At 49.1% G+C, this 25,543-nt stretch overlaps 1 protein-coding gene across 1 annotated transcript; it reads right to left on the bottom strand.

Annotated features, from left to right (window-relative positions):
- Nucleotides 1-11,589: 11,589 nt before the first annotated feature.
- On the bottom strand, nt 11,590-24,767 carry INSYN1 (inhibitory synaptic factor 1). Its single transcript, XM_080672029.1, has 3 exons — nt 23,853-24,767; nt 22,735-23,454; nt 11,590-14,122 (listed from the first exon to the last, which is right to left on the bottom strand). The coding sequence occupies exons 2-3, from the start codon at nt 22,888-22,890 to the stop codon at nt 13,400-13,402; spliced, it is 879 nt and encodes a 292-aa protein (XP_080528155.1). The 5' UTR covers nt 22,891-23,454; nt 23,853-24,767; the 3' UTR covers nt 11,590-13,399.
- Between the last annotated feature and the right edge of the window lie 776 nt (nt 24,768-25,543).

Here is a 25,543-nt window from a genome sequence, read left to right as displayed (position 1 = left end):
GGGTTCTCTCTATATAGTATGATGTCATCTGCAAATAATGACAGTTTTTTTTTCCAATTTGGATGCCTTTTATTTCCTTTTCTTCTCTGATTGCTATGAGTAGGACTTCCATTACTATGTTGAATAAAGGTGGTAAAAGTGGACATCCTTGTCTTGTGCCAGATGTTAAGGAAAACACCTTTAGCTTTTCACCATTGAGTATGATTTTAGCTGTGGGTTTGTCATATATGGCTTTTATTATGTTGGGGTATATTCCCTCTATTACCACTTTGCTGAGAGTCTGTTTCATAACTGGATGCTGGATTTTGTTTAATGCTTTTTCTGAATGTATTGATCTGATTATATTATTTTTATCCTTTTTTAAATGTGTTGTATAAAATGAATTGACTTGCAGAAATTAAACCAACATTGCATTCCAAGAATGCATCATGGTATATGATCATGGTATATGATCTTTTTAATATATTGCTGAATTTGGTTTGCTAATATTTTAAAAAAATATATTTTATTGATTTTTTACAGAGTGGAAGGGAGAGGGAGAGTTAGAAACATCAATGAGAGAGAAACATCAATCAGCTGCCTCCTGCACACCCGCTACTGGGGATATGCCCGCAACCACGGTACATGCCCTTGACCAGAATTGAACCTGGGACCCTTGAGTCTGCAGGCTGACGCTCTATCCACTGAGCCAAACCAGTTAGGGCTGGTTTGCTAATATTTTGCTGAGGATTTTAGCATCTATGTTCATCAGGGATATTGGCCTATATTTTTCTTTTTCCTTCTTTTTTTAATAGTGTTTTTGTCTGGTTTTGGAATCTGGGTAATGTAAAATGAGCTTGGGAATTTCCCCGCCTCTTAAATTTTTTGGGTAGTTTGAAAAGCATAGGTGTTAATTCTTCCTTAAATGTTTGATAAAATTCACCCGTGAAACCATCTGCTCCAGGACTTGTTTGTTGGAAGAGTTGTGATTAGTGCTTCAATTTTATTAATTGTAATCAGTCTTATTCAGATTTTCTGTTTCTTCTTAATTCAGTTTTGGAAGATTGTATGTTTTGGGGAATTAATCCATTTCATTCAGATTGTCCAATTTGTTGGCTTGTAGTTGTTTGTCATATCTATATATATAAAAGACTAAGTGTACGTCCGTCCCACCAGTAGCTATGACACACACTGACCACCAGGGGGGCAGATGCTCAGTGCAGGAGCTGCCATGATGTGCACTTGCCATGTAAAAACAAATGGCACCACAGACCTGGTGCCAACAAACTAACACTCGGCTTCCCCCAAGTGGGACACAGAGCGATATCCCACCAAATGGCAGCCAACACTGCCAAGACCCCATGGGGCAAAATGCAGCCCACAGCCCAGCCCAGCCCTTAAATGGTGGCTGTAGGTGCCGGGTAATGATGACACATAGCAACGCCCGGCTTCCTCTCCCTAGCGACTAGACTCCTTGGAGTTTCTTCAGCCCAAGAACCTGACTTGCTTTATAGCCAGGTGAAAACATTTTACAGTTTAACCAAATGTTTGTGAAGTGTTTTCCCGTGCCTCATCTCATTTGATCCTCACAGAAGTCCTGGAGTATGTAGATAGGAGACTCGGTAGAATACTATTTTCTTTTCATTAGCAAGATGCGAATAGTGATATTAAAATACTTCGTCTAATTAATTTATTTTCAATGTGTAGAGATCTGTGCACTGGAACACTAGTTTTCTTATAATTCTTTGTATTTCTGTGGTGTCGGTTATTACTTTTTCTGATTTTATTCATTTGGGTCCTCTCTTTTTTAAAATACCATGTTTCCCTGAGAATAGAACATCCTCCGAAAAAGACCTATTTACAGATTTCCTTCTAAGTGAAATATAAGGAATCCCCCGAAAATAAGGCCCCCAGGCTCTGTCTCAGAATGAAAATTAATTTACCGTACACTGGTTGCTAGGGCCGCCCTGACTGGCGTCTAGCAACCAGTGACGTTACGCGGAGTCCTGACGTCACTGCTGTGTGGAGGCGAGCAGAGGTCGGAGTGAGCGGTGAGTGTGGGGCGGGAGAGAGGAGGAGACTTTCGCAGATGCGTGTAGAAGAACAGGAGGATTAGAGCGGACGGGACACAGCGAAGGTGGTGAGTGCTGGTCTGTCTCTGGTGACACTACCTGATGCTCGTGGCCGCCTTCATGATGACTGAAGGTTCTCAGTCAGTGGCAGACCCTGCTCCAGCCCAGATCCAGGCCCCAGCAAGCCCAGTGACAGTCCCCAGGCAGGCCCCAGGGGGTAAATGTCTGATAAAGGGGTAGGGGGGATGTCTGGTGAAGGTGTTCAGTGGCACAGGGGTGGGGGGAGGGGGATCACTTAAAATGACACAGGAGGATCAGAGGGGACAATCAAAATGACACAGGAGGATCAAAAGGGGTTACTAAAATGGTAATCCCCCCTCTGATTCTCCTGTGCTATTTTGATTCCCCCCCTTTGATCCCCCCTGTGTCATTTTGAGTGATCCCCCTCCCCCCACCTTGATACCCCAATTCCTTTTTTTTTACCCCTAGAAATGAGCGCAAAAAGAAAAAGCTACTCCGTGGAGTACAAGAAAGGAATCATGGAAGACTCTTGGGGCCAAAATCTTACTGCTTTCTGCAAAGAGATGTTGAGTATCCGATTGGTCTGAAAATGGCGAGCAGAGTATGATAACCTCATTGAACAAGTGGACAAGGGAAATGCTAAAAAGCGCAAGTGTGGATCAGGTTGGCAACCATTATTTTCCGAGCTGGAAGACCTGATCTGTGAATGGGTTGTTGACAGGAGAGCAAAGGCTTTGATTGTGAATAGGGCTCAGATTCAAGAATTTGCCCTTGCAATGGCACCACAGTTTGACATAGCCCCGAAGACTTCAAAGCATCACAACACTGGCTGGATAATTTCCTTCAGCGAAGTGAACTGTCTTTAAGAAGATCTACAACATTGTTTAGGTTGGAAGATACTCAAGTTATTAAGCGAGCACTTGCATTCAAGTCCTTTATTGATGATGCTGACTTCTCTAAATACAATCTTTCCAACATGATTGCTATGGATGAAACTGCAGTGTTTATGGGCCAATCATCTCAAACAAGAATTGAACAGCGGGGTGCCTCCTTAGCGTACATTCCCTCCACTGCTTACGAAAGTGCACATGTTTCCTGTATTTTGGCAATTCGTCTGGATGGCACTAAAATCCCACCTTTAATCATTTCTAAGGGCAAGAAGGAAAAGATTGAACGTGTTTTGGGCGTTTTTATTCTTGAAACTGAAAAAGCCTGGGCCACACAAGCAGTTATAAGGAAGTGGGTCGATTTAATGCTGCCGCTTGTTATGTGAGGGAGCCAAAGAGGTCTGCTAGTCTGGGATGCAGCCAGCACTCACCACGCTAAAGACATGAAGACATTTCTTCATGAAAGAAAAATAGATCAGATAATGATTCCCGCAGGAATGACGGCCTATCTCCAGACTCTTGATATTGCAATAAACAAGCCATTCAAAGACAATTTGAGCATGGAAATTAATGACTACATTGAAAATAGAATGGAGAGAAATCAGCGTGGAAACTTTGTGAAACCTAAACTGCAAGAAGTTGTGACTTGGGTGAAGAATTCATGGGAGAAAATCACTGACAGTTGCATTGCAAATGCACTGTGAGCAGGCTACCTTGACAAGAAGTACTCATTTAAAGACAGTGCTATTGCTAAACATGAGAGATTTGGTCCACTGATTCTGAAAGAAATGGAGTCACAAGAAATTCACCAGGAAATTCAGGAATTGGATTGTTATGATGATGTTCCAGAAGATGATGACTTGATTGTCATTGAATAAATGAGTAAATTCTTGATACTGTAGGATTCACAGTTTGTCTGGTTTGTGTTGACAACTACCGTACTACCATACTGTATACAGGTAATAAATTTCCTTTATTTTCATTTAACAATAAATGTGTACTGTATTCTTCTTCATGGAAAAATAAGACATCCCCTGAAAATAAGACCTAGCGTGTCTTTGGGGTCAAAAATTAATATAAGACACTGTCTTATTTTTGGGAAAACACGGTAGTCTGGTTAAAGGCTTATCAATATTTTTTAAAATATATTTTTATTGATTTCAGAGAGGAAGGAAAAGGGAGAGGGAGGGAGTGATAGAAACATCAATGATGAAAGAGTGTCATCAATTGGTTGCCTCCTGCATGCCCCCTACTGGGGATTGAGCCAGAAACCAGGGCATGTGCCCTAACCAGGAATCTAACTGTGACCTCCTGGTTCATAGGTCGATGTTCAACCATGAGCTATGTTGGCTGGGCTTCTATCAATCTTTTTTATCTTTTCAAAGAACCAATTCTTGATGTTATTGTTCTTTTGTACTTTTTTTTAAGGCTCTATTTTGTTTATTATCTTTCTGATATTTTAATATATTTTCTTCTACTTACTTTGAGGTTTGTTTGTTGTTCTTTTTTCTAGTTCATTTAGTTGTAAGGTTAGATTATTTATTTTAGATTTTTCTTGTTTCTTGAGGTAAGCCTATATTACTATGAATATCCCTGTTAGTATTGCTGTGGCTGTGTCTCATAAATTTTTTAGTTATTGTGTTTTCATTTCTATTTGTCTCAAGCTATCTTTTTATTTCTCCCTTGATCTTCTTGTTAAGCCATTCACTGTTCTGTAGCATGTTATTTAACTTCCATGTGTTTATGTGTTTTTCTTCTTGTAATCAATTTCTAGTTTCATATTATTGTGATATGATTTCAATCTTCTTAAACTTATTGAGATTTGTTTTGTGGCCTAACATGTGGTATATCCTGGAAAATCTTTCATGTACCCTTGAAAAATAAATTCTGCTGCTTTGGGCAAAATGTTCTAAAAATATCAACTAAATATATCTGGTCTAATGTATCATTTAAGGTCACTGTTTCCTTATTGAGTTTTTCCTGATGATCTATCCATTGATGTTAATGGAATGTTAAAGTCCCCTACTATTATTGTATTACTGTTGATCTCTACTTTTATGTCCATCAATATTTGTTTTATATATTTAGGGTCTCCTATATTGGGTACATAAATGTTTATAAGGGTTATATTTTCTTGTTAGATTACCCTTTTATCATTATGAAATGTCATATTTTTGTCTCTTGTTAGAGCTCTTCCATCTGTGTGTGTCTTTTTGATCTGAAGTGGGTGTCTTTTGGGTAGCATATGTATAAGTTCTGTTCCCCCCCCCCCAAATTTATCCATTCAGTCACTTTATATCTTTTATTTGGACTGTTTAATACATTTACATATAAAGTAATTATTGATAGGTATGTAGTTATTTTCATGTTATTATCCATATTTTGATATTTTTTTCTCATCTTATTCTTAAAGAAGTCTGTTTAATATTTTTTGTAATGCTGGTTTGGTGGTGATGAATTTCTTTAGCTTTTTCTTGTTTGTGAAGCTCTTTATCTGTCCTTTGATTCTAAATGATAGCCTTGCTGGGTAGAGTAATCTTGGTTGCAGGTTCTTATTTTTCATCACTTTGAATATTTCTTGTCATTTCCTTCTTTCGTGCAATGTTTCTGTTGAAAAATAAGCTGACAGTCTTATGGAACTTCCTTGTAGGTAAAACTGCCTTTATTTGCTACTTTTAAGATTCTCTCTTTGCCTTTAACAGTTGGCATTTTAATTATGATGTGTCTTGATGTATGGATCTTTGGGTTCATCTTGTTTGGGACTCTTTTCACTTGCTGGACTTGTATGTCTTTTTCCTTCACCAGGTTAGGGAAGTTTCGGTCATTATTTCTTCAAATAGGTTCTCAATCTCTTGTTCTCTCTCCTCTCCTTCTGGTACCCCTGTGATGAGGATGTTGATATGCCTGATGTTGTAGCAGAGATCCCTTGAACTGTCCTCATTTTTTGAATTACTTTTTTCTTTCCTGATTAGGTGTTTTCTGCTTACTTATCTTCAAAATTACCAATTTGATATTCTGCATCATCTAATGTGCTCTTGATTCCCTGTTATTTATACTTCATTTCAGTTATTGTATTCTTCATTACTATTTAAAAATATTTTCTATCTCTTTGTGTAAGTTCTCAATGAGTTTGTTTATTCTCAAGTTTATTGAGGATCCTTATAACCAGTGTTTTGAACTCTGTATATGGGAGATGTTTGCTTCCATTTTTTCAGTTCTTTTTCTGAAGTTTTATTCTGTTCTTTCATTTGGGACATGTTTCTTTGTCTCCAAATTTTGGCTGCTTTTCTGTGTTTGTTTCCATGTATTATGTAGATATGCTACATCTTCCAGTTTTTAAAAAAGTAATTCTTTATTGTTAAAAGTATAACATATGTCTCCTTCTCCCCCCCCCCCCCCCACACACACACACATCTACCAATCATGGCAGGGTGGCCTTATGTGGTAGTTGTCCTGTGGGGTCCAATGGCACAGTATCCCTGGTCACCTGAGCTGTGTGCTCCAGGGGTGTTCCTTATGTTTGTTGTGGTTGAGCATTGATTATTGTTAGCATGTCAGTGTGAGGGCTTGACCTTTAGGCTGACTAGCTATGAGGACTGACTTTGTCTATATTGGAGAAGCTATTGTGTGGGGAGCTGACCCCACAGAGCAAGATTCACTTTAGGGAAGCTCTGGTGTCTGCCAAGTCCACCTTTGGGTGTGTCATTTGTGGAGCTAATTGTGTGGTGCTCTGGTGTGATCTGAAGCAAAACACTGAATGTTTTGGTTCTAGGACCTCTTTTGAGGGGCTCCAGTGCAGGTCAGTGCCTTGCCCAGACTGGTAGGGGCTAAAAAGAGACCTGCAGTTTGTAGCTTCCTGTGCTGGTCTTTGAGGTGTGCTGGGAGAGGGTGTGCTGTGTGCTGAGACTGGCTGTTACTGGTGCCAGGCTTGGGGTAGCTTAGGAAGAGGTACAGGGCATGCCGAGGACAGCTGATGATTGTTTTGGGTTTTTGTAACTTTGAGCAATTTTAGGAAAGGCCATATCATGAGCCTAGGCAGGCTGCTTGTGAGGGACAATAGTGAAAGAGGTTGGGGTCGGTGCTCAGTAGGGTGGGACAGGGCCTCAGGAAATCACCATGGTGGGGTGAACAGTGTTAATCAGGTCAATGGTAAATCAGATTTGGCACCCACCTGAGCCTGCTGTCTGGGTGGAGGGAGAGCTCAGCAAAGGAACAATGTCTTCTGCTAGCCTAGCATTTCTTTCTGGGAGAGAGCTGCTCTGAAGCCAGACAATTCTTTTCCTCTCCATATGTGTCTGGTGCTTTTGAGCTGCTTTCCCTTTGCTGGCACTTAGGGTGAGTGTTTGTGAGAGAGTGGGTTTATACTGGAACCTTTTAAGAGGACACCTGCATCTACAGCAGATCTTTATCTTCCCTGGATGGAATCCCAACTGTTTTTCACAGCCAGCTATAGTGGGGATTCCTCTTCTGGCACAGGTGGTCCAGGCTGGTGTGGGACTAGAACCCCTCACTCCCAAGGGGGGACCTTTTGATATTTCTCCTGATTCTTAACTACCACTCCTGGGTGTGGGATCAGCCCATTCTGTTCTCTGCCCCTTCTACCAGTCTGGATGTGGCTTCTTTTTTATATCCTTAGTTATAGGATTTCTGTTCAACTAGGTGTTTTTCAAGGGTTGTTCTATAATTTCATTGCAACTTTGATGTGGTCATGGAAGGAGGTGAGCACAACATTTACACCTATTATACTATCTTGACCAGAAATCTCTTTAAAACAAAACAACATTATGTGTGGGAAGCAAAGCAGGTGTGCAGGCCACCAATTTGCAACCTCTGGATGAGAAGAGAAATGCTCAGGGAATTGGAGGGTGAGTAGGGTCAATGTGGCCTCGGGAAGTATCTCTGGGCAAGAGAAGTTCTCAGAGTGCCCACTGGACTTCCCTGACCTGTCCCTCCACACCTTCATAACTGGGTCACCAGTGAACTTCTTCCCTTCTCCACCTCACTGAAGTCAACATAGCCATCACTACCTCCTTTAGAACTCTTCTTACAAGTAGTCTACTACTTGGCTCTGGGGAAATTTTTCCATCCTTACAGAAGTCTCCTGGGAGGGCCCTACCACTGGCCCCAGTGAAACCTTGTAAAAATCAGGGCCTCCAGGGCTCTTTCCATAGTTTCTCCTCAGCTGCTCCTCTAGTGACCACCACCCTATACTGCCTTCTTAGGGACAGAGTGCAGGAAAGGTAGAGTGACTTGGCAGGTGAGCTGACACCTGGAGACTGGGTTTCTGTGGTGCTTTTAAGAGGGCTGCAAGGAGGACGCCTTGCTGGGCAACAATATGTGAAACAGACCCACTCGGGACAGGAGGAGGAGCTGAGAGCCACAGGCAGGATGTGAGTTTGAGCGTTTCTGGCAGGGAGTCAATCTGAACAAGCACAGTGGACAGTGGGCCTGGGGTCACCCCCTTGATCTCCTTAGCTAGTAGGGCTGGGGACAGGTACAGGGGGAGAGGCGGGTGGTGATGGTGGCTGGGTCTGTAGTCTCATTCAGGGCAGGCAGGTGGGCACAGTCAGGTCTCATCAGAATCTCAGCTAGCTTAACTGGAACAGGACTAGGCAGCCCAGCGTCCTCACCCTCTCTGGGAAAAGAGAGGTCAAGTGAGAATGTACTACAGGTGAAATGTTTAACCTACTTGTAAGACACAATGACTTGCAAGGGCTTTAGTCTATTTTACTTACCAATGTGCAATTATGTGCTGTTCTTGTCTGTTCATTACAGTGGATCCCCATTTATTGAGCTCTCTTAAATCCATTCTCTCAGCCTCAGACTAGACAGAAAACCCCACTCCTCCTCACACAGTCAAGAGGATGGAGTGGCTCTGAAGTTTCTTCCTGGTGCCATGGGACTCTCAAGTCCTTTATGCAGCACTCACATCTTTCCTGTCCTGCACCCTCTGTTTTAGCAAGGCCTCTCTATAATCCCTGTGTGGCCACCCCAGCATTTTTGGCCCACTTCCAGGTGCCTAAGTTCTACTCCTTCGCAAATGAATTCTATTTCAGTTCCCCCATCCTCCCAGAAGCCTTTTCTAGATATTCCAGCCCAAACTAAAGCCAGTTTGGGCCAGACCAGAAAGGGGCTGAGGGCAGCCTAGTCTTGCAGGCTCTGCCACAGACAGGAGAAGGGGAAAGGACACTGGACTTGGAGCTGTGTGGGTTGGTTGCCTAGTCAGTGCCCCGGACACACAGGGAACTGGGGTGGGTTCTAGAAACCTGGGCTAATGCTCCCAGGATCCTGAGTACTGAGTTGAGGAGGGCAGGCCTGAGCCCTGGTGAGCACTGCTCAGTGGGCCAAGGGTAAATGTGGGCTCTGGCAATGTCTGGTAGGGACCCTAGGGCCCTGCAAGCTAGGCATGTGGTAAGCAGAGTGAAGCCTAGAGTCAGGTCTTGTTTCTGCACAGGGGCTGTTTATGTGGGGCAGGGTACTACACCTCGCTGAGTCTCTGTTTTCTCATGTGTAAATGGTAATGTTCTCAGTTATTTGGAAGGTTGTTGTAAAGTAGGTAAGATAATTTATGTAAAGTGCCTAATGCATCAAATTGTACGTGTTCCAGAAACAGCAGCTCTTATGTAAGTCTAAATAATAAATAATAACAATTCCAAATCTCCAGCTCCACCGATTTCTGTGTGTAACTTTGAACAAATTCCTTATTAGCTCATCTGCTTCCTCACCTGTAAAATAAAGATTGTGGTTCATCCATTTATTCAATAATTACTGAAAAACTTACTATGTGCTGGGCGCAACTAAATCTGTCATTTAGTGTTAGCTAAAAAACATGGCACAGTGCTTGGCATATACTAGGTGGTTAATAAATGTCATTTTCTTACACAAGTTCCAGCTGGATGATGGAAGATAGATGGAGGGCGGCAGGGGATGAGGTGAGGGACAGAGCAAGGGAATTTAGGAGGGGTAGTGGTGGAGATCTGTGTCTGCCTTGAATTCCCAACTCTCCCCGGCCCTTGTCCCTTCCATTGACAGGGTCTCACTTTGTCTCTAACGGTGGGGGATGGTGCTAGGGCCTCCGAATAGTTTGCCCCCCTTTCTGCTTCTTTGTCCCATCAGACCTCTATGGACTGCATGGTCTCTTCCTTGCCTGTAAATGGAGACAATGAGGTCTCCTCATTCTCATACATTGGAGACACTGCAATGTGCCCACCTCGTTAAAGTGGTGTCAGGCTGAGGACCTCCCCTCACTCCTCCCACTCCCAGAGTGGTCTCCTTGTCAAGCCGGCCCCCTATCTCATGCTCCTGGCTTCTTTCCCAGGGACCACAGGCTGGACTCACCACCCCCTCTGGCTTCTCAGCACTGAAGCCCCACACCCCTTTGTTTTGACTTTGCCCAGCTGCTGGGCCACACCAGACCAGACCCTCCCAGGGGAGTTGTGTGTATGTATGTGCACAAGCAACATGAGACCTGGCACGTAGGAGGCCTGCAATAAAAGCTGATTGAATGAATGCTCCCTCTGCAAATGGGGCTCATTCATTCTGCAAACATTTATTTAATACATAATCCACTTGGTGCCAGGCTCTGTGTCAAGGGCCGTCAATAGTAGCCAAGTTCTCCAAAGAATGAATGGCATTCACAGGTTTCCTGCTCCCAATACCCACATCCCACCAAAGGCCCATCTGGCTCTCAGACCCCAGCCCCTCCCATACCCCCAGAGACCAGGGCACTGTCTCCACCAGGGATATGACTATAGCATATGTTTGAGTACCAAGTCACTGGGTTTGGGATCAATCCTGGTGCCATACCTATCCTGTGCCCTTAGGCAAGTTATTAACTTCCCAGAGCTTTAGGTTCCTCATCTGGAAAACAGATATAAATATAATTGCTTATCTCATATTTGCTGAATGGAATAAATGCAGTAAAACATATGCTTAGGACATGCCCACTGCATAGTAGGTGCTCAATGAACATGAGCTATTATGATTATGACCCCTCCACAGCACTGGTTGTCACAAGTCTGAACTCACAGTAGGTGGTCAGTAAAATAAGACTTCCTGTAAACAGGGAGATCTGATGGGACATTCTGGGTGAAGAAACCCAGAAACTGGCAAAGAGATGGTTAAGAGCAGTGAGAGACTACCTGGAGGAGCAGGTTGGTCTGGAGGAAGTCCCCAGGATGTCTGTGTCTGCCTCCAGGACAGGGAGCTCACTACTCTGAAGCAGTGTATTTTGTGCTTACTAGCTCTGATAGTCACAGTTCTTTGCATAGGTGACCACATTCTGTCTTTCAAGTCATAAGAAAACCCCGGGGACCCATGAATGAGGCCCAGACTAGTTGTGGCATATATACAAGGGTAGCCAAGTACTTTTTGGGCCTTTGAAAACCTATGCCCACTTCAATACCTACTTTCCCCTCCTCCAGGACACCCTCACACTACTGCCCCATTTGGAGCAAGTAGCCAGGTGTTGGGTGTTAGCCATGGCCACATGAAATCACACAGAGGGAAGTGGGGTGGGGTCTCCCAGGAGAGGACAATGCCTTCCACAGGGCTCTCTCAGTTTCTTCCTGGTGAAATGCGTGCTCTCTGCAGATGTCTTTTTTTTTTTTTTTTTTTTTTTTTTACTGTTGTAAAGCTGTGAGACAATCTTGCCACTGGAGAGCAAAAACGAGTCCCAAAGCTAGATGCGCCCATACCTGGGCAGGGCCTGCCCCTCTTCACTGTCAGGCAGGGCAGGACCCAGCCGGCCATCCTTCAGGGGAGCCCCTGGCATATATCCTTCGAGCCAGAGTCCTATCACTAATCAATACCACTGCCCAAGAGTTTTCCTGGGACTGAGGGAGGAGCTCAGACCTCTTATTCTCAGGTCTGGGCAGGAACAGCTACCCTGTGTTTCCACTCTGGAGGCTACACCCTGGCTGGCCATTTAGGCCCAAGGGGAGACCCCAACACTGCAGAGCAGGCCTCCTAGGCCCAGCCTGTCTCATCCTGATAGCATCCCGGGCATCTGCCCCAAACTGGGGGCTGGACAGTACCTCCTTTGCCATGCTCTCCTGGGTGCCCAGGTGTGGAGCCAGAGACCCTCCTGACAGTCCCTGGCGGGCTGTACCTCTGCTTTCATTGAATGTGCATCAGGGAGGCCCTGAGCAGTGACATCCTTGCACTGCCATCACTACTTCCTCCCTGCTCTGAGCTATTGGAGACCAATAACTCATGGAGACCATCAAGCTGTGGCCCAGTTGATGGCAGTGCTTTCTTTCCCACCCACTCAGGGATCCCAGCTATGGAAAACACTGGAATCTGAGTTGGGGTGCCACTGACCACAACACATATCCAGTGGCTTGGCGTTTACCACGTCCCCATCTTGTTGAGGCCCCACAGCAGTTGGTGAGGTAGATGAACACTATCAGAACCCCTTCATAGATGAGGTAGATAGGCTCAGAGAGGCAAATGGACTTTCCCAAGATCACACAGCTACTAGATAGCAGAGCCAGATATAGCGGAAATCATGTGCTCTTGGGGGGAGGGGAGCGGAGGGGCACAGGCTCTGTGACCTTGGGCCAGTTACTTCTCTGAATCTCACTCTTCTCATTTGAAAAATGGAAATAGCAATAGTTCCTGTCTTGTCAGGCTACTGTGAAAATTAAATTAGATTATGCTATACAATGTATTTAACACAGTAGCAACATGGAGATCTGCTCAGTAAATGTGGCAATGGTTGGGATTATTAGCCCAATGATATTCCGATGCTGTCTCTGTATGGACCACACCCTAGATGAAGCCTTGGTACCTCTAGGCTCCCATATGTCTCTGTTGGTGTCATTCATGACCTGCCAAAGTGAACTCAGGGTCCCAGTGTGGAGGAGCAGCGGTAGAGCGGGGCCATTGGATTCCTTCCTGGGGTTGCCTGCCTGCTGACAGGTCAGGGGCCTATCTCTGGCCCATGGTGGCTGCTGCCTGTTTTCTCACATGGATCTCAGCAGCACTCAGGGCCTCGCTGGGGCTTTGCCATGAGTCTTTGATCTCTAGAGGACAAAGCTGAGCATGGAGCCACCCACTCAGTGATGCCACTCAATCTCCTCCACATCATACTATTAGCCCTGGCTTTGGACACTGCTCCTTGAGAGCCTGCCTCCTGCAGATGAATCCCTCCAGGACATGGCCCAGGCCAGCAGCCTGACATTTGGACACCCCCTTCAGGAGCACTGCAATGGGAAGGAAGGGAGGAAGGTTCTAGACACACTTCCTGGAACCTATTAGGGAAGTAGGCATCTCTGTGCCTAAGATGAGCTCTGAGAAAGCTTTGGGGCCTGTGGGGCTGGATCCTCAGCATTTTAAAATTTTATTATGACTGTGTTTGTTTAAATATATATGTGTGTATATATATATATTTATAACTCTATGTACCTCCCCCCACCCAATCCCAGTCCCCTCCGGCCCCTAATTTTTCCCTTTGGCTTTCTGTCTGGAGGCTGTGTAGGGAAGCACTGTCTGCGTGCTCTTGTCTGACACTGTTTGGGTGCTGCTGTTCCTCATGATCCTTCGCGTCTGCTCGGGGGCCAAGGTGGGGCCTGAGCATCGGCCAGTCAGTGTAGAGCGCCTTGGCTTGTTGGGGGCCAGGGAGGTCTTGAGGGGGCCCACATGGGCCTCTGTATTGGGAGGCTCTGGTGACAGGCCCACCTCCTGCTCTGCTGCTGCCTCCTCACCATCCCCCTCTTCATCATCACAGCACAAAGCGTGGTAGAGCACTTTGTCACTGAAGCGCACTCTCTCCCGTGTGCCTGGGGTCCGCTGGGGCAGTTGCCCCTTGAGAGGGCCGGTGCTGAAGGCCTCCTCACTGGAGGAGTCTGGGGTCTCCACCCGTGGCCCATTAGAAATGGGCATGCCACCGTTCATGAGTCGGTAGTCTGAACCAGCCCCTGGTCGTGTTGGCTCGGGGGCATCCATGGAATCTGAAGGGGTAGAGACATCCAGGAAGGAGCAGAACTCCCAGCTGTCTGAGAGGATGTCAGCTGTCGTGAAGTCCAGGTGGCCCAGGTCAAAGGGGCCACCTACACCGGCCTTGTCACTGCTGGAGGTACTGCTCACAGTGGCTGTGGTCCAGTCATCTGGCTCCAGTTCAAAATCGAAGTCTGAGGTTAACTTATCTATCTGGCTCACCACCTGTCCAGGGAAGGGCAGAAGCATTAGAGTGGCCAGGCCAGACCTGGCATCACTTAGGTGTGAGCATGTGCCCCCCTCCGTGACATCCCCCCTGATGATGTCCCTACAGGATGGCGACTGGACTTGAGGTCACAGGCTTGTTTGCTCTGTGAAGGGCCCAAATTGGACCAGGGTGAACAGAGCTTGTTTTTCATTCCTCAGTCTCTTGGGTGGAGGAGGGACTGTCTTCCAGACTGTACTCCATCCATTCACATAGCCCTCTCCCCATAGCCAGCTGCTGTTCTGAGGGAAGGGGTGGAGGGGGTTATAGGCTCTGGTGCTCAGAGCTTGATCTTCCTATGACTGAAAGGGGCTATTTAAAGAGGGTGGTTAATAGATGAAAGGATTAGTGTAGTAAAGGTTAAAGGGGGCCAAGTATATAGTGATGGAAGGTGATTTGACTTTGGGTGGGGGGCACACAATGCAATATACAGATCATGTATCATAGAAATGAACATTTGAAACCTATGACCCTATTGACCAGTATCACCCCAATAAATTTAATCAGAAAATTAAATAAAAAATAAAGAGGGCTGAGAGACTCCAGCAAACCCACTTAGTGGATAGGTGAGAAAACGATATGGGGTGACCATGAGGAAGCATCCTGGGCCAGCCTGTACAGCTGGTCAGTGACTGTCCCTCAAGGGTCTCCATCACTCCACCCCCGCCCCCCCCCCCCTCCAGAGCCTTCTCCCTCCTTCCTGGCCTCTGATGATTGGAGATCAATCCTGGCTTGTTGGGGAATGAATACAACAAGCATTATTTGGTAAGCAATAAAAACCCCATCCATTCTGGGCCCAGAGGTGCCTGTTAAATGCACTTGGGATGGGAGGGGAGACAATTCAGCTGCAACTCATCCACTCTACAAAGATTAAAGCTCTGACTCCATGCAGGCAGCCCTGCCTCCAGACATCCCCTGACCTTGGCCACTGTCAGCACAGGAGTCAGGAATGAAGATGATAGGGAAAGGAGAATCAAGAGGAGGAGAGAGTCTTCAGGCTAAAAACAAAAATAGCAAAACATCAAAAGCAAAGTGGAGGAACCAAGAGACCCAGAGACAAAGGCATATGCAGTGAGTCACCAAGCCCAGGGCACCTCCAGGTATTCTTACCTGGAGTCAGATCAGCCAGTTAATTGATTACCTAATCAACAAAACTTTACTGAGGACCACAACTGTCCAGGGATGTGCTAGGTATTTGGTGAGGAGTGGGGGTGAGGAGTGCCCCACAGCAAAAGAAGAAAGCAAAGACAAAACTGAGGGGTCAAAAGGAGTCTGGGTCACTGGGATGTCTGCTTGGTTAGGGGGTCAGGAGACCCCATGCAAGTGACCTGGTCAGTTAATTTTCCACTTAGGTCTCAGTTTCTCAATCTGTAAATGGGGAGCTGGGTGAACTGGTTGATCTCCAAGGTTCCTTTCATCGTTGTGATCCTAGGAAAGGGTTTTGTGGGGCATTGGCAATAAAAGTGATATTATCTCCCATCTCTGAGCACCTACTTATGTGTCAGACTTTCCACCCATGAGATCACATCTTCTGAGATCATAGATAATGGGCCTGAGGCACCAGTCACTGGGCAAGCTGAGATTACTGCCTTCGCCACACCCCTGCAAGACTGCACACTGCTCCAAGTGCTACTGTGATTTCTGGGCTTGAGTAGGCAATGGGCATAGGGCTCCACCCTCCAATCTGGCCACCTCTTCTTATGTCTCTCACTCCAATGACTCCCCCTACCACAGAGAAGGTCACATCCCCCAGAAGTCCTTGCTCAACCCAATCCACACCTGAGGGCTGGTAGGGACCCTGGCCTCAAACTGGAATGTGTATCAGCCCACTCTCCAGAATTTCTGATTTTGCAGGTTCTGGGTAAGGTTTGAGAAGGTGTAGATCTAACAGGCTTCCCTGTGCTGCTGCTGTTGGTCTGAGGACAAACTTTGAGAACCACTGACCTAGGTACCTGATATTCAAGCTGATGAAGAAATAGCACCTCAGGGCATTGCTGGCTTCAGGAATGGCCTTGTACCTCTGGGCAGCCACACCCTCCAAATAGACTCCCCAGAGCAAGCTAGCTGCTGATAGTCTGCTGCTGCATAAGAGAAGGCAACACTAGCAGAAATCTGGAGTTAAATTTCCTGGCTGTCATGGCACAGATTTGGCTGAGGCTAGGCCAGGCCCAGAAGCTAGGCTCCTAACATCCTGTGAGGAAGATCCAAGGAGCACAGGGCAGGATTTCTGAAGCCTTCAGGCCTGAACATACTCCCCTATCCAAGAGACCCTTCTCAGGTGGCCTTCACATTCAGGCCCTTCATCTCCTCCCTTAGAACACCCTCTCTGGTTCCACCCTGGGGGTGTGGAGGGAAGTCTCGTTTTCCTTCCCTATAGTGGGATGATGCTCTTCCCTTCACCCAGTTGGTGGGGATTTAATAGACATGAATGTGCATTAAATTGCAGAGACAGCACATATAAGCATCTAAGAACCTGGGCTCTGGAGCCACACCTAGGGTCCAACCCTGGCATCACAACTTACTAGATTTATGACCTTAGCCAGGTTGCTCAATGTCTCTGTGCATAAGTATCCTCAGCCAAGGAGAATCCTAATAGTACCTACTCGTTAGGCTGTTGTGATGATTTAATGACTTGATGCACAGAAAGCATGTAAAACAATATCCACCATGGACATTGAGAGCCAACACGTAACCAGGTACCAGCCCCAAGAGCTGATGGAAGCCAGTTCTTCACCAAAGGAATGACACTCTGATGGGGATGTTTCCAGTGCCTGTGGCAGAATAATGGGACATGTTGGGCCTTTCAAACCCCAACACATGAATGGCACCTATGTTCCGTGAAGTAGGGCTGTTTCCAGATGGAAACAGAAGGGGTTCTAAAAGCCAAATGGTTGAGGCTCACAGGAAAATCTGGCTCAGTTCATTAGGTGGTGTAGGTCAAACATACTTGATAAATGAGATAAGTAAGGATCAGAAAGGGAAGTGGGATGCCCAGGGTACCCAGATTGTATGCAGAGCCTGATCAGTCCATAACTCTACCTGTCCTTGGTGCCTCTCATTTCATGGGGCCAATGGGAGGGCAGGTGTGGGGCAGGCCCTATGCTACCTGCCTCTCTGGATGTCTTGAAATCTGTAATTTCTGCCTGAGATTTAATAATCATTTTGCCTGCATGTAACTTGAGACTGTCTTAGAGTACAGGCAAAATAATTATATACACAGAATAAAAGAGGGGAAGAGGGGGAATGGAGAAACGAAACCATAAAAATCACAGAATCCTACAACCTCAAAGCCAGAAGGGACTGGAGACACTGTTGAGTCCACCCTTCTTACTGTGTTTACTGATAGGAAACTGAGGCCCAGAGACTATAATGAGCTGACCTGAGACCAGAAGTCAGGAGTCCTGACTCCTGGGCCTGATCTTTTAAGAACATGAATTACCTGCTCAAGAGGAGGCAAGAGGGAACACTTGAGAGAAGAGCAGGGCAGAGGCCTGAAACAGAATCCCCCGGGGGGGCCCAGGTCCTGACTCAGCCTGTCCTGGTCACAGCTTTAGCTCCCCTCATCTGAACAACTGCATCCACACTCACCTAGTGCATCCAGAAAACTTTCCAAAAAGCCAACAGGACCACGGCACCCCTCCACTTCCAGCACTCCTGTGCTCCCCAAACTCATGGACCTCCAAACACTGCCCACACCAAGCCTGCCTCCTTACCACACCTACACACATACACCCTGAGCTCACTTCTGCCTCTGGGCCTCACCCGAATGCCTCACACCTTTCTTACTCATTCTATCTCACTTCCTATGGAAGTCCTCCTTGATCCCCACTTGAGGACAGGTTTCCTATGAAAGGTTCTCAAAGCACCTCATACCTTTCCTTAAAATATTATCTAGTATTTATCACTGCTACAATGTTTTGAGCATATAGGTTACAATGTGGTTGCTATTTTCTCCTCACAAGGAGTGGACCTGAAAATGCACCTCCACCATGCATCCCCAGTTTGGTAGAGATTGGTACTCTTTACAATATAGCCATTGAATGAATACATGAGTTGAGACATCTTAATAAAAATTGCTGGGGGGTTCTTTTCTGAGAAAATGCTCCGTGGTCCTGGACACCACAATATTGCCTGCCCCAGCCCTAGCTGCCTCTCCAAGAAAAGCATGGATGTGTTCCATCAAACCCGAGTCAGGACCGAGGACTGGGGTCTACAACCTCTATCTCCTGTCCTCCCCCTCACCTCTGGCCCCTCACTTTTCTTGACAAGTTGCTACCTCCTTCCTTCCCGCCTAGCTCCCTGGGCAGCTGGTTATGTAACTAGGGATTCTGCAATATTTATGACCACTGATTACCTTTTAATTCTGTGATTACGTTATTTATCTTCCTGGGGGCTGTGGCATTGGGGAGGGGGAGAGAGGTGACTGTGATTCTTGACTGTCATCATGCAATTTGGCCTAATTGGCCCCGGAGCTTCGTGAATCTGTCTGGAGGAGGAGGATGCAAAGGGAAAAGGGAGGCAAAAAAAAAAAAGAAGAAAAAATATGCACAATTCTTGCTGAGCTGTGGGTGATGGAGCTGACCCACTTTGGCACCGCTCTGTGATCCCCAGCCTCTCCTGCTCCAGCTGCTTCCTGGCTGGGCCACATTTATCTCCTGCTGTATGTCCTATGGCTCTCCTGGCTACCTCATATACAGCACCTTGCCGATGGGATAGCACAATTGCATGAGCCTGATCCCCAAGAAAATCAGGTGGGGGGTCTTCATTGCCACTCCAGGCTGCAAAAGGGTTTTGCCCGCCCTCCATCCTCTGGAGGTGTTCAGACCAAGGTGGGCAACTGTGCCCTTAAGTTATATCCTACCCAATCGCCAGTGATGGTGTGAGGGATACTAGCGATCAACACAGGAACATTTTGAGTCCCATGCTGAGTGACATCTTGGGGAAGGGGTAACCAAGGAGGAGGCCAAGTACCTACTCAAGGTGAGCTCCCAATTAGTAGGGAACTGGGAGAACAGTGGAGAGGCAGATTCCCACCGAGAAACCCAATGAGATTCCTGGAGAGTGTGTGGGATTCTCATAGGACAAAATCCAAATTCTGTACTGTGGCCTGCATGCCCTGTGTGCCCTGGCCTCCTGCTCTCCTCCCCCTAGTTTCCTAGGCTCCAACTGCATCAGCTTCCTTGCTGATCCTGACCATGCCAAGGACACTTCCTCCTCAGGACCAACTACTCCCCCTGCTTGGAGGCTCATTTCCAGATATCCATTTGACTTGTATGTATCCTCACTTCCTTTGGGTCTTTGTTCAAACGCCATCTCTTTGGAGACCTGCTTCCCAACCCCATCACCAACCCCTTTCCTCTGCCAGAAGAGGGTAGGACTGCCTGCTGCAGGGCCCTGGGCCTGACCTCCCTGATCATGGCTAAGATGCCAATGTGACTCCAAAAGAACAAGGGCTTACACAGAGCTGAGGAGCAGACTAGTGCTAGAACAGTCCATCAATAATATCTAACAGATATGGAGCTAGTTTTGTGCCCATCACTGTGTGAAGTACATTGTATATAATATCACATTTAATCCTCACAACCACTGTAGAGCTGGTGAGGATGAGGAGGCATACTATTCTGTATCCTCATTTTAAAGATGCAAAACAAAAGCACAGAGAGGTAAAGTAACTTTCCTAAGTTCACACAGCTAGGAAGGCGGTGAAGATCACATGTAAACCAGAGACATCTGGCTGCAAAGCCCAAGCTCAGCCCCTAGGCTGTGCTGCTTCTCCAAATTATGATCCACAGAATTCTGAGGAGCTTAGAGAGCCTGCTGGGATTGGCCTGGCACCTGGAGTACTGGGGACCTAGGAGAAATGAAGGCTAGCTAATTATTGACTCACATCCTCTGCAGCACAATTTTTGCTTTCAAGACACTTTTACATTCCTCACCTCACTTAGTCCATAAAAATATTTTCCCCAATCATGGGACAGAACTTGCCCCCTATCCCTTGGGGAGAGCCAGCAGTTTGGGAGAACAGGAGAGGTATGGGAGAGGGAACTCCAAATCTTTCATGGGTTGGTCCCTCAATACAAACTTGTAAGATCACTCTGAAGTATGATTATCATCATTCCCATTTCAGAGATGAGCAGACTGAGGCTCGGGGGCCTGGGGAGCAGTGCTTTAGTGCTTCTCTTCTTTCTATGATGCTCAAGAGGATGAGGAGGCTCTGCTATGATCCATGGCATGTGAGCAAGGGAACAGCAGATGGAGAAGGAGGATAGCAGAGGGGATATAGCTAAGCCCTTCCTCTTTGCTGGCCTTCCTCCCTTATGAAGCACCCTGCGCTGCCCTCTGGCAGTCTTATATGTAAATCCTGGCTTCACATCTAAGTGCTTCACCCTCCTGAGAACAGAATTCAGTTGGTGAAGTCTGTGCTGGTGCTGCCCATCACCCCATCTCTAGACCCTGCCTAGGGGATGGGGAAGCTCTGAGACCTGCCCCCCCTTCCCAGCTGGGTGCCATTGGCAGCAGGCAGGTGGTGGCATACGGGATAGATTCTGGTTGCCATAGCAACCTGCCAGAGTCTTGGGTGGAGGCACATGGCCTAGAGTGGGTATGGGGGGAGGGAACTCATCTTTCTCTGTCCTGGCTCAGGCCTCTGGGTTGCACAGTCCTTGAACCTGAAGCTCTGCTGTTCAGGACGTGGGAATGGGTGAGTGTGTGTGCCGAGAAGAGAGGGAGGGGATATCTCAAAGATCTGCAAGTAAATCCTAGTGCTTCTGCTCTTCCTGCCTCACTCCCTAAAGGGCACCCCTCAGAGTATCACAGCATGAGCACAGGGTCTCATTTCCAGAAGATCCCTAACAAAATGGAAAGAGGTTGCTCATTAGCCCACCTGTTGAAGCCCCAGAGCAGGAATCAGGACCTGAGTTCTACTGAGTACCCCTGGTAGGCTCTGTGACCTTCAACAAGCCCCTATCCCTCTCTGGGCCTCAATTTCTTCAACAGTAAATGAATAGGCTGGTCTGGATGACCTGTGTGATGACTTCAAGTTCTGGTTGGCTCTGTTGTGAGTGAGAGTGGGGGTGGGGGTGGGAAGAGCAGATGCCTGCAAGATGCTCAGCTGGCCAGTTGGGAGTAGGCTCTGTACTATATCAAAACTGACCCCCAGGCTTAGAGTCCATCCTGGTTCTTTCTGGGTAGGCCTGCTGGGGCATAGGCCCCATGCCCCTGCCCAAGATGGAGACTCTGGACAGTTCCCATGACTGATGGAACTACAGAACATCTGAAATAGATGGGGGGTGGGAGGCATGAAGTGGGGATGGTAGTCCTTCGGACCAATGAGGAGTTACTCATAGGCATTGACCACTAAATTGCATTCCCCAGAGATGTTCAGCCCACACCCTGGCCAGTCCAGTTCATGGGCAGAAGCACCACACCTCTCTCTACCTGTAGCAACAGCCATTCCTGTCTCCTGAGGAAGGACTTCATGGCAGGCTCCATGAGGCTAACTCTGGGCAGAGAGGCTGCCTGCCCAACCTTAGTTCCTGGACCAAATCTCCACTCTGAAGATTCAAACACCCTCTGCTCCTTGACTCTTGGGCCAGGCTAGAAGACCACTTTGCCAGTCTGGAGTTGGTATCCACCATCACCCCCTCTCCTCAATCTTCCTAGAGCCCCCATCTCCCTGCACATCTGGCTGTGAGAGTCTGAACCCATAACTCCAATTCAATCACTCTCCCTGCCATCTCTGCAGGGGCCCTGGTTACAAGGAGTTGAAATTTGCCTAAAGCCCACCTGGCTGGCATAATGGTACTCAGTGGGAAAATTCAGGCCAGTGGCTCAGAACCCTGGTCATCATGCATTTTGGGCTCAAACACAGCCCAGGGGGCAGGGCTGAGGACATGTGTACTTCATTACCTGAGCAATGTGGGAAGCGGTAATTAAATCGGGCTCCACTTAGAGGGACACACATCCTAGGCTCTCTGGGTGACTTTTCAATCTTGGCCAAAAATGTTCAGAACTACGGGATGGGGATACATCCCTTTAGAGTAGATTCCTGCCCCTGCCAATGTACATAGGAACTCTTGATACTCACTAGCAGCTCCCTATCCTCAGGGCAGGGAGGACCTAATTTTTTCAGGATCAAGTGTTCTGTAATATCTGGGGAATGCTCCAAGCAGTGGGGACTGCCTCATTAAACCATCTACACTCTCCCAGGGCCCCTTGTGACCAGCAGATGGTGGGGGTCAAAGGTCAAAGCTTAGGCTCCAGAAGAGATTATTGTGGAACTCAGTCCTTATTGGCTATCTTGGCAGACGAGTCATAACCACAGAGCCATGGGCCCATTACATGCTGTCCAAATGCTCTCTGCAACACTGAGACCCCCCCTCCCCTGGGCTATTGTGAAATTTTTAGCAGAGCAGACTTGGAGAAAGGAGAACAAGATGGAGGTACCCAGCAGAGTGGCGCGCGCGCACACACACACACACACACACACACACACACAGACATATATGCCAGAGTATGTTTTTGTGTCAGGCCCAGGAAAACTGGTTTAGGGTCCATCTGGCCCCTCACTCACCTCCCTGAGCTCCTTGGCCACCTCCTTGAGCTCCCGTAGGATGCCCTCCAGCTGCCCGATAACCATCTTCATGCGCTGTCGAATCCGCTCACGTTCACCACCACTGCTGGGGTCGTCACTGGGCTGCCCGAGGTCCGGGGTGCCCCGAATGTTCATCCTTCACCACGTGGCTGCAGGCCTGCCCATACTCCCCCCAGCCAGGCACACACTGCGTCTGCCTCCACAGAGCCCCCCTCAGCCAGGCAGAGCTCCACATCTTAACGGCCCCCCAGCCTACGCTGGCCCTGGGTGGCCCTCACCCAGCCCCCGACTCCTGCCACCCCGCTTCCTTTGCCTCTGGATGGGGAATGGGACACCCAGAAGGAGACAGAATCTGACACAAGGGGCCAAGATGAGGACATAGAAGGGCAGGGGGAGGGGTCTTGGGTCTTAGGAGGCCTTCAGGACTTGAAGTGCCTATAGGTGTGCTGGGCTGATGTCTGGCTGAATCTGGATACAGAGGCAGGGGGATGACTCTGCAGGGACTAAGGGTAAGAGATGCCCTTGGGATTGGGGAAGGCAGCACAATCCCCTCACGATTCTTGGGCAGTTGCAAAGGCAGAGGTCTCTGGTTGCAAGTGACACCTGCAGAGGGACTGTGGCTGGGGTCTTCCAGATGTGGAGGGGTCTCCAGATGTGGACAGCTCTGGGAAGGGAGCTGGACTGGAGGAGGGCAGCCCCCTGCAGAGAGAGCAAGCCTGGCATCAGCCCTCCCAGGCTGCAGCATCAGCCAGCAATGCTGCTGCCTCCATACTCTCCACAGCCGGGCACCCTTCCTCGCTGGGGATTTATGTTTTTCTTTGTGGGGAGGGTTGGTGGAGGCAGATGGTCAACAGCACAGCCCCTCTTTGGGAAGAAAAAGAAGGAGCCCCTGCTTTTGAGGCAGAAGTCCTCAGCCTGTGATGGGGCACAGAGCACCAGTTCCCCCCAAACACCCCTCCCCAGCCAGGCCTTGCCCTGGAGGTTCACCAGAGGATCTCTCCAGTCTCGGTCTTCCCTCTTAGTGCCCCCAGGGTGCCTTGGACCCCAGCAGACCCTCCCTTTCCCAGCCCAGCCTTCCCTTAGAACCCCGGACTCACCGAGGGTGGGGGCACCGGCCTGCCTTCCGAGTAGCGTGGGGGCCAAGCCCCAAGATGAGGTTGGGGGGCCCCCCAGGCTCCCTAGGGCGGGCTTCTCTCTCTGGACCCTTCGGCCCCTGGCCTCAGGGAGGTCCTCAGAGCCGCCCCCGGAGACATATGGGCGGTGGGAGGGGCGGGGCCTCTGCGTTCCCTGACGGGCGTGGGGGGGGGGGGCAGGAAAAATGTCCCCCAAACCCCGTCAGGCGCCGGGTGGGGAATGGGGAAGAAGGGTCTGGTGAGTCTGGGGCTCTCAGACCACAGGTGACCCGGGCGTAGGGCGTCCCGGTGCGTGAGCCAAAGTAGCTGGGATCGGAGGGCGCCGGGATCCCCTCAGCCCGCGCCCGGCATCCCCCGGGCTCGACACGGTCCAAGCTTCGCTCGGTCCAGTCCAGACGGTATGAGCGGGCACCTCTGGGTGCCCGGACGCACTCAGCCCGGACCCAGGATGTCCGCGCTTCCGCACCCGCGGCGTCCCGAGAGGCCGCGAGGGTCCGAGCAGCCCAGCCCCGCGCTCGGCCGGCGGCCAGAGAGAGCGCTGCCGCCGCTCATCCACGGCCGGGGAAAGGCCGTGGGAGGCGGCGTCGGCCGCGGGACTGATCCCCGCTGGCCCCGGCCAGGAGCGCGCAGGCGAGGGACCCGGCCGGCTGGTTCGGCAGCCCGGGCGCGGGCGGGAGCGGCGCGAGGCGGAGGAGAGGAGGCGACACGAATGGGAGGAAACGGCACGGCGCGGCGAGGGGCGGGCGGGGAGAATGCGCGGCGGCCCAGCCGGCAGGAAGCACCGGGTTCGCAGTCCGTGCCCAGCGGCCGCCGCCTCCCGCCGGCTCCCACCCCGATCGCCGCCTCGCCAGCCCCGGCGCCGGGCCGCTGCCTGGGGCTGGGCCTCCCTCCGCGGCCTCGCCCTGACCCGCCCCGCCCGACTCCGCGGGCCTGGGCCAGCTCCTCGAGGGTCGCCCCGCGCCTCCGGCGCCCGGCCACCTCCCGCCCCCCACCGGCTGGCCGCCCGGCGGGCGCTGCTCCCTCCAAGACCCCGGGCTCCGCGGCTCCGCGCGCTCGGCGCTGGCAGGGAAGGGCCGCCCCGCTCGGGGAGGGAGCTTTTAAAGCGACACACACGCCTCCCAGTGCCGAGCGCGAGCGCCGAGCGGGGTTCTCGCCACCCCGGTGATGGGGAGATGTCCTGCGCTGGCGGGGCTGGAGGCGGACTAGCCCGGCTGGATTCCGCTGACCTCGGGGCACGGAGGGACAGCAGGCTACGGACTTAGCTCTTTCACACCTTTCCAGACACCCCCATTGCCCCTTCCCCCACCGCCATGCACCCCGCACTTTCCCTTTGGCTAAGTTTCCCGCATCCAGACCCTTTCCTTCTATCACACCTCAAACTACCCCAGACATTGCCTTACACCGGATTAATTTAGGAAACAAAATATGGGCAACTTTTACTGAGCACCTACGGTGAGCCAAGCTCTGGCTAGAGGGCTGGAAATTGGAGGCTCCGCAGATGACAGGTAAGTCTAACGGTTAGACACTAAACATTTATTCAGCACCTTTGTGTACCATACCCCATATGCTAGACTCTAGGGTACAGGAAGGAAAAAGCAACATTTTAGGAAGCTCACAGCTCCTGGGGAAACACTCCGGAGTAAACTGAAGGGTGG

This window comes from Plecotus auritus (genome assembly GCF_963455305.1).
Source record: "Plecotus auritus genome assembly, chromosome: 1".
Lineage (NCBI taxonomy): Eukaryota > Metazoa > Chordata > Mammalia > Chiroptera > Vespertilionidae > Plecotus > Plecotus auritus.
Note: the sequence above shows the minus strand (reverse complement) of the source record. Positions and strands in the feature narration are given on the sequence as shown.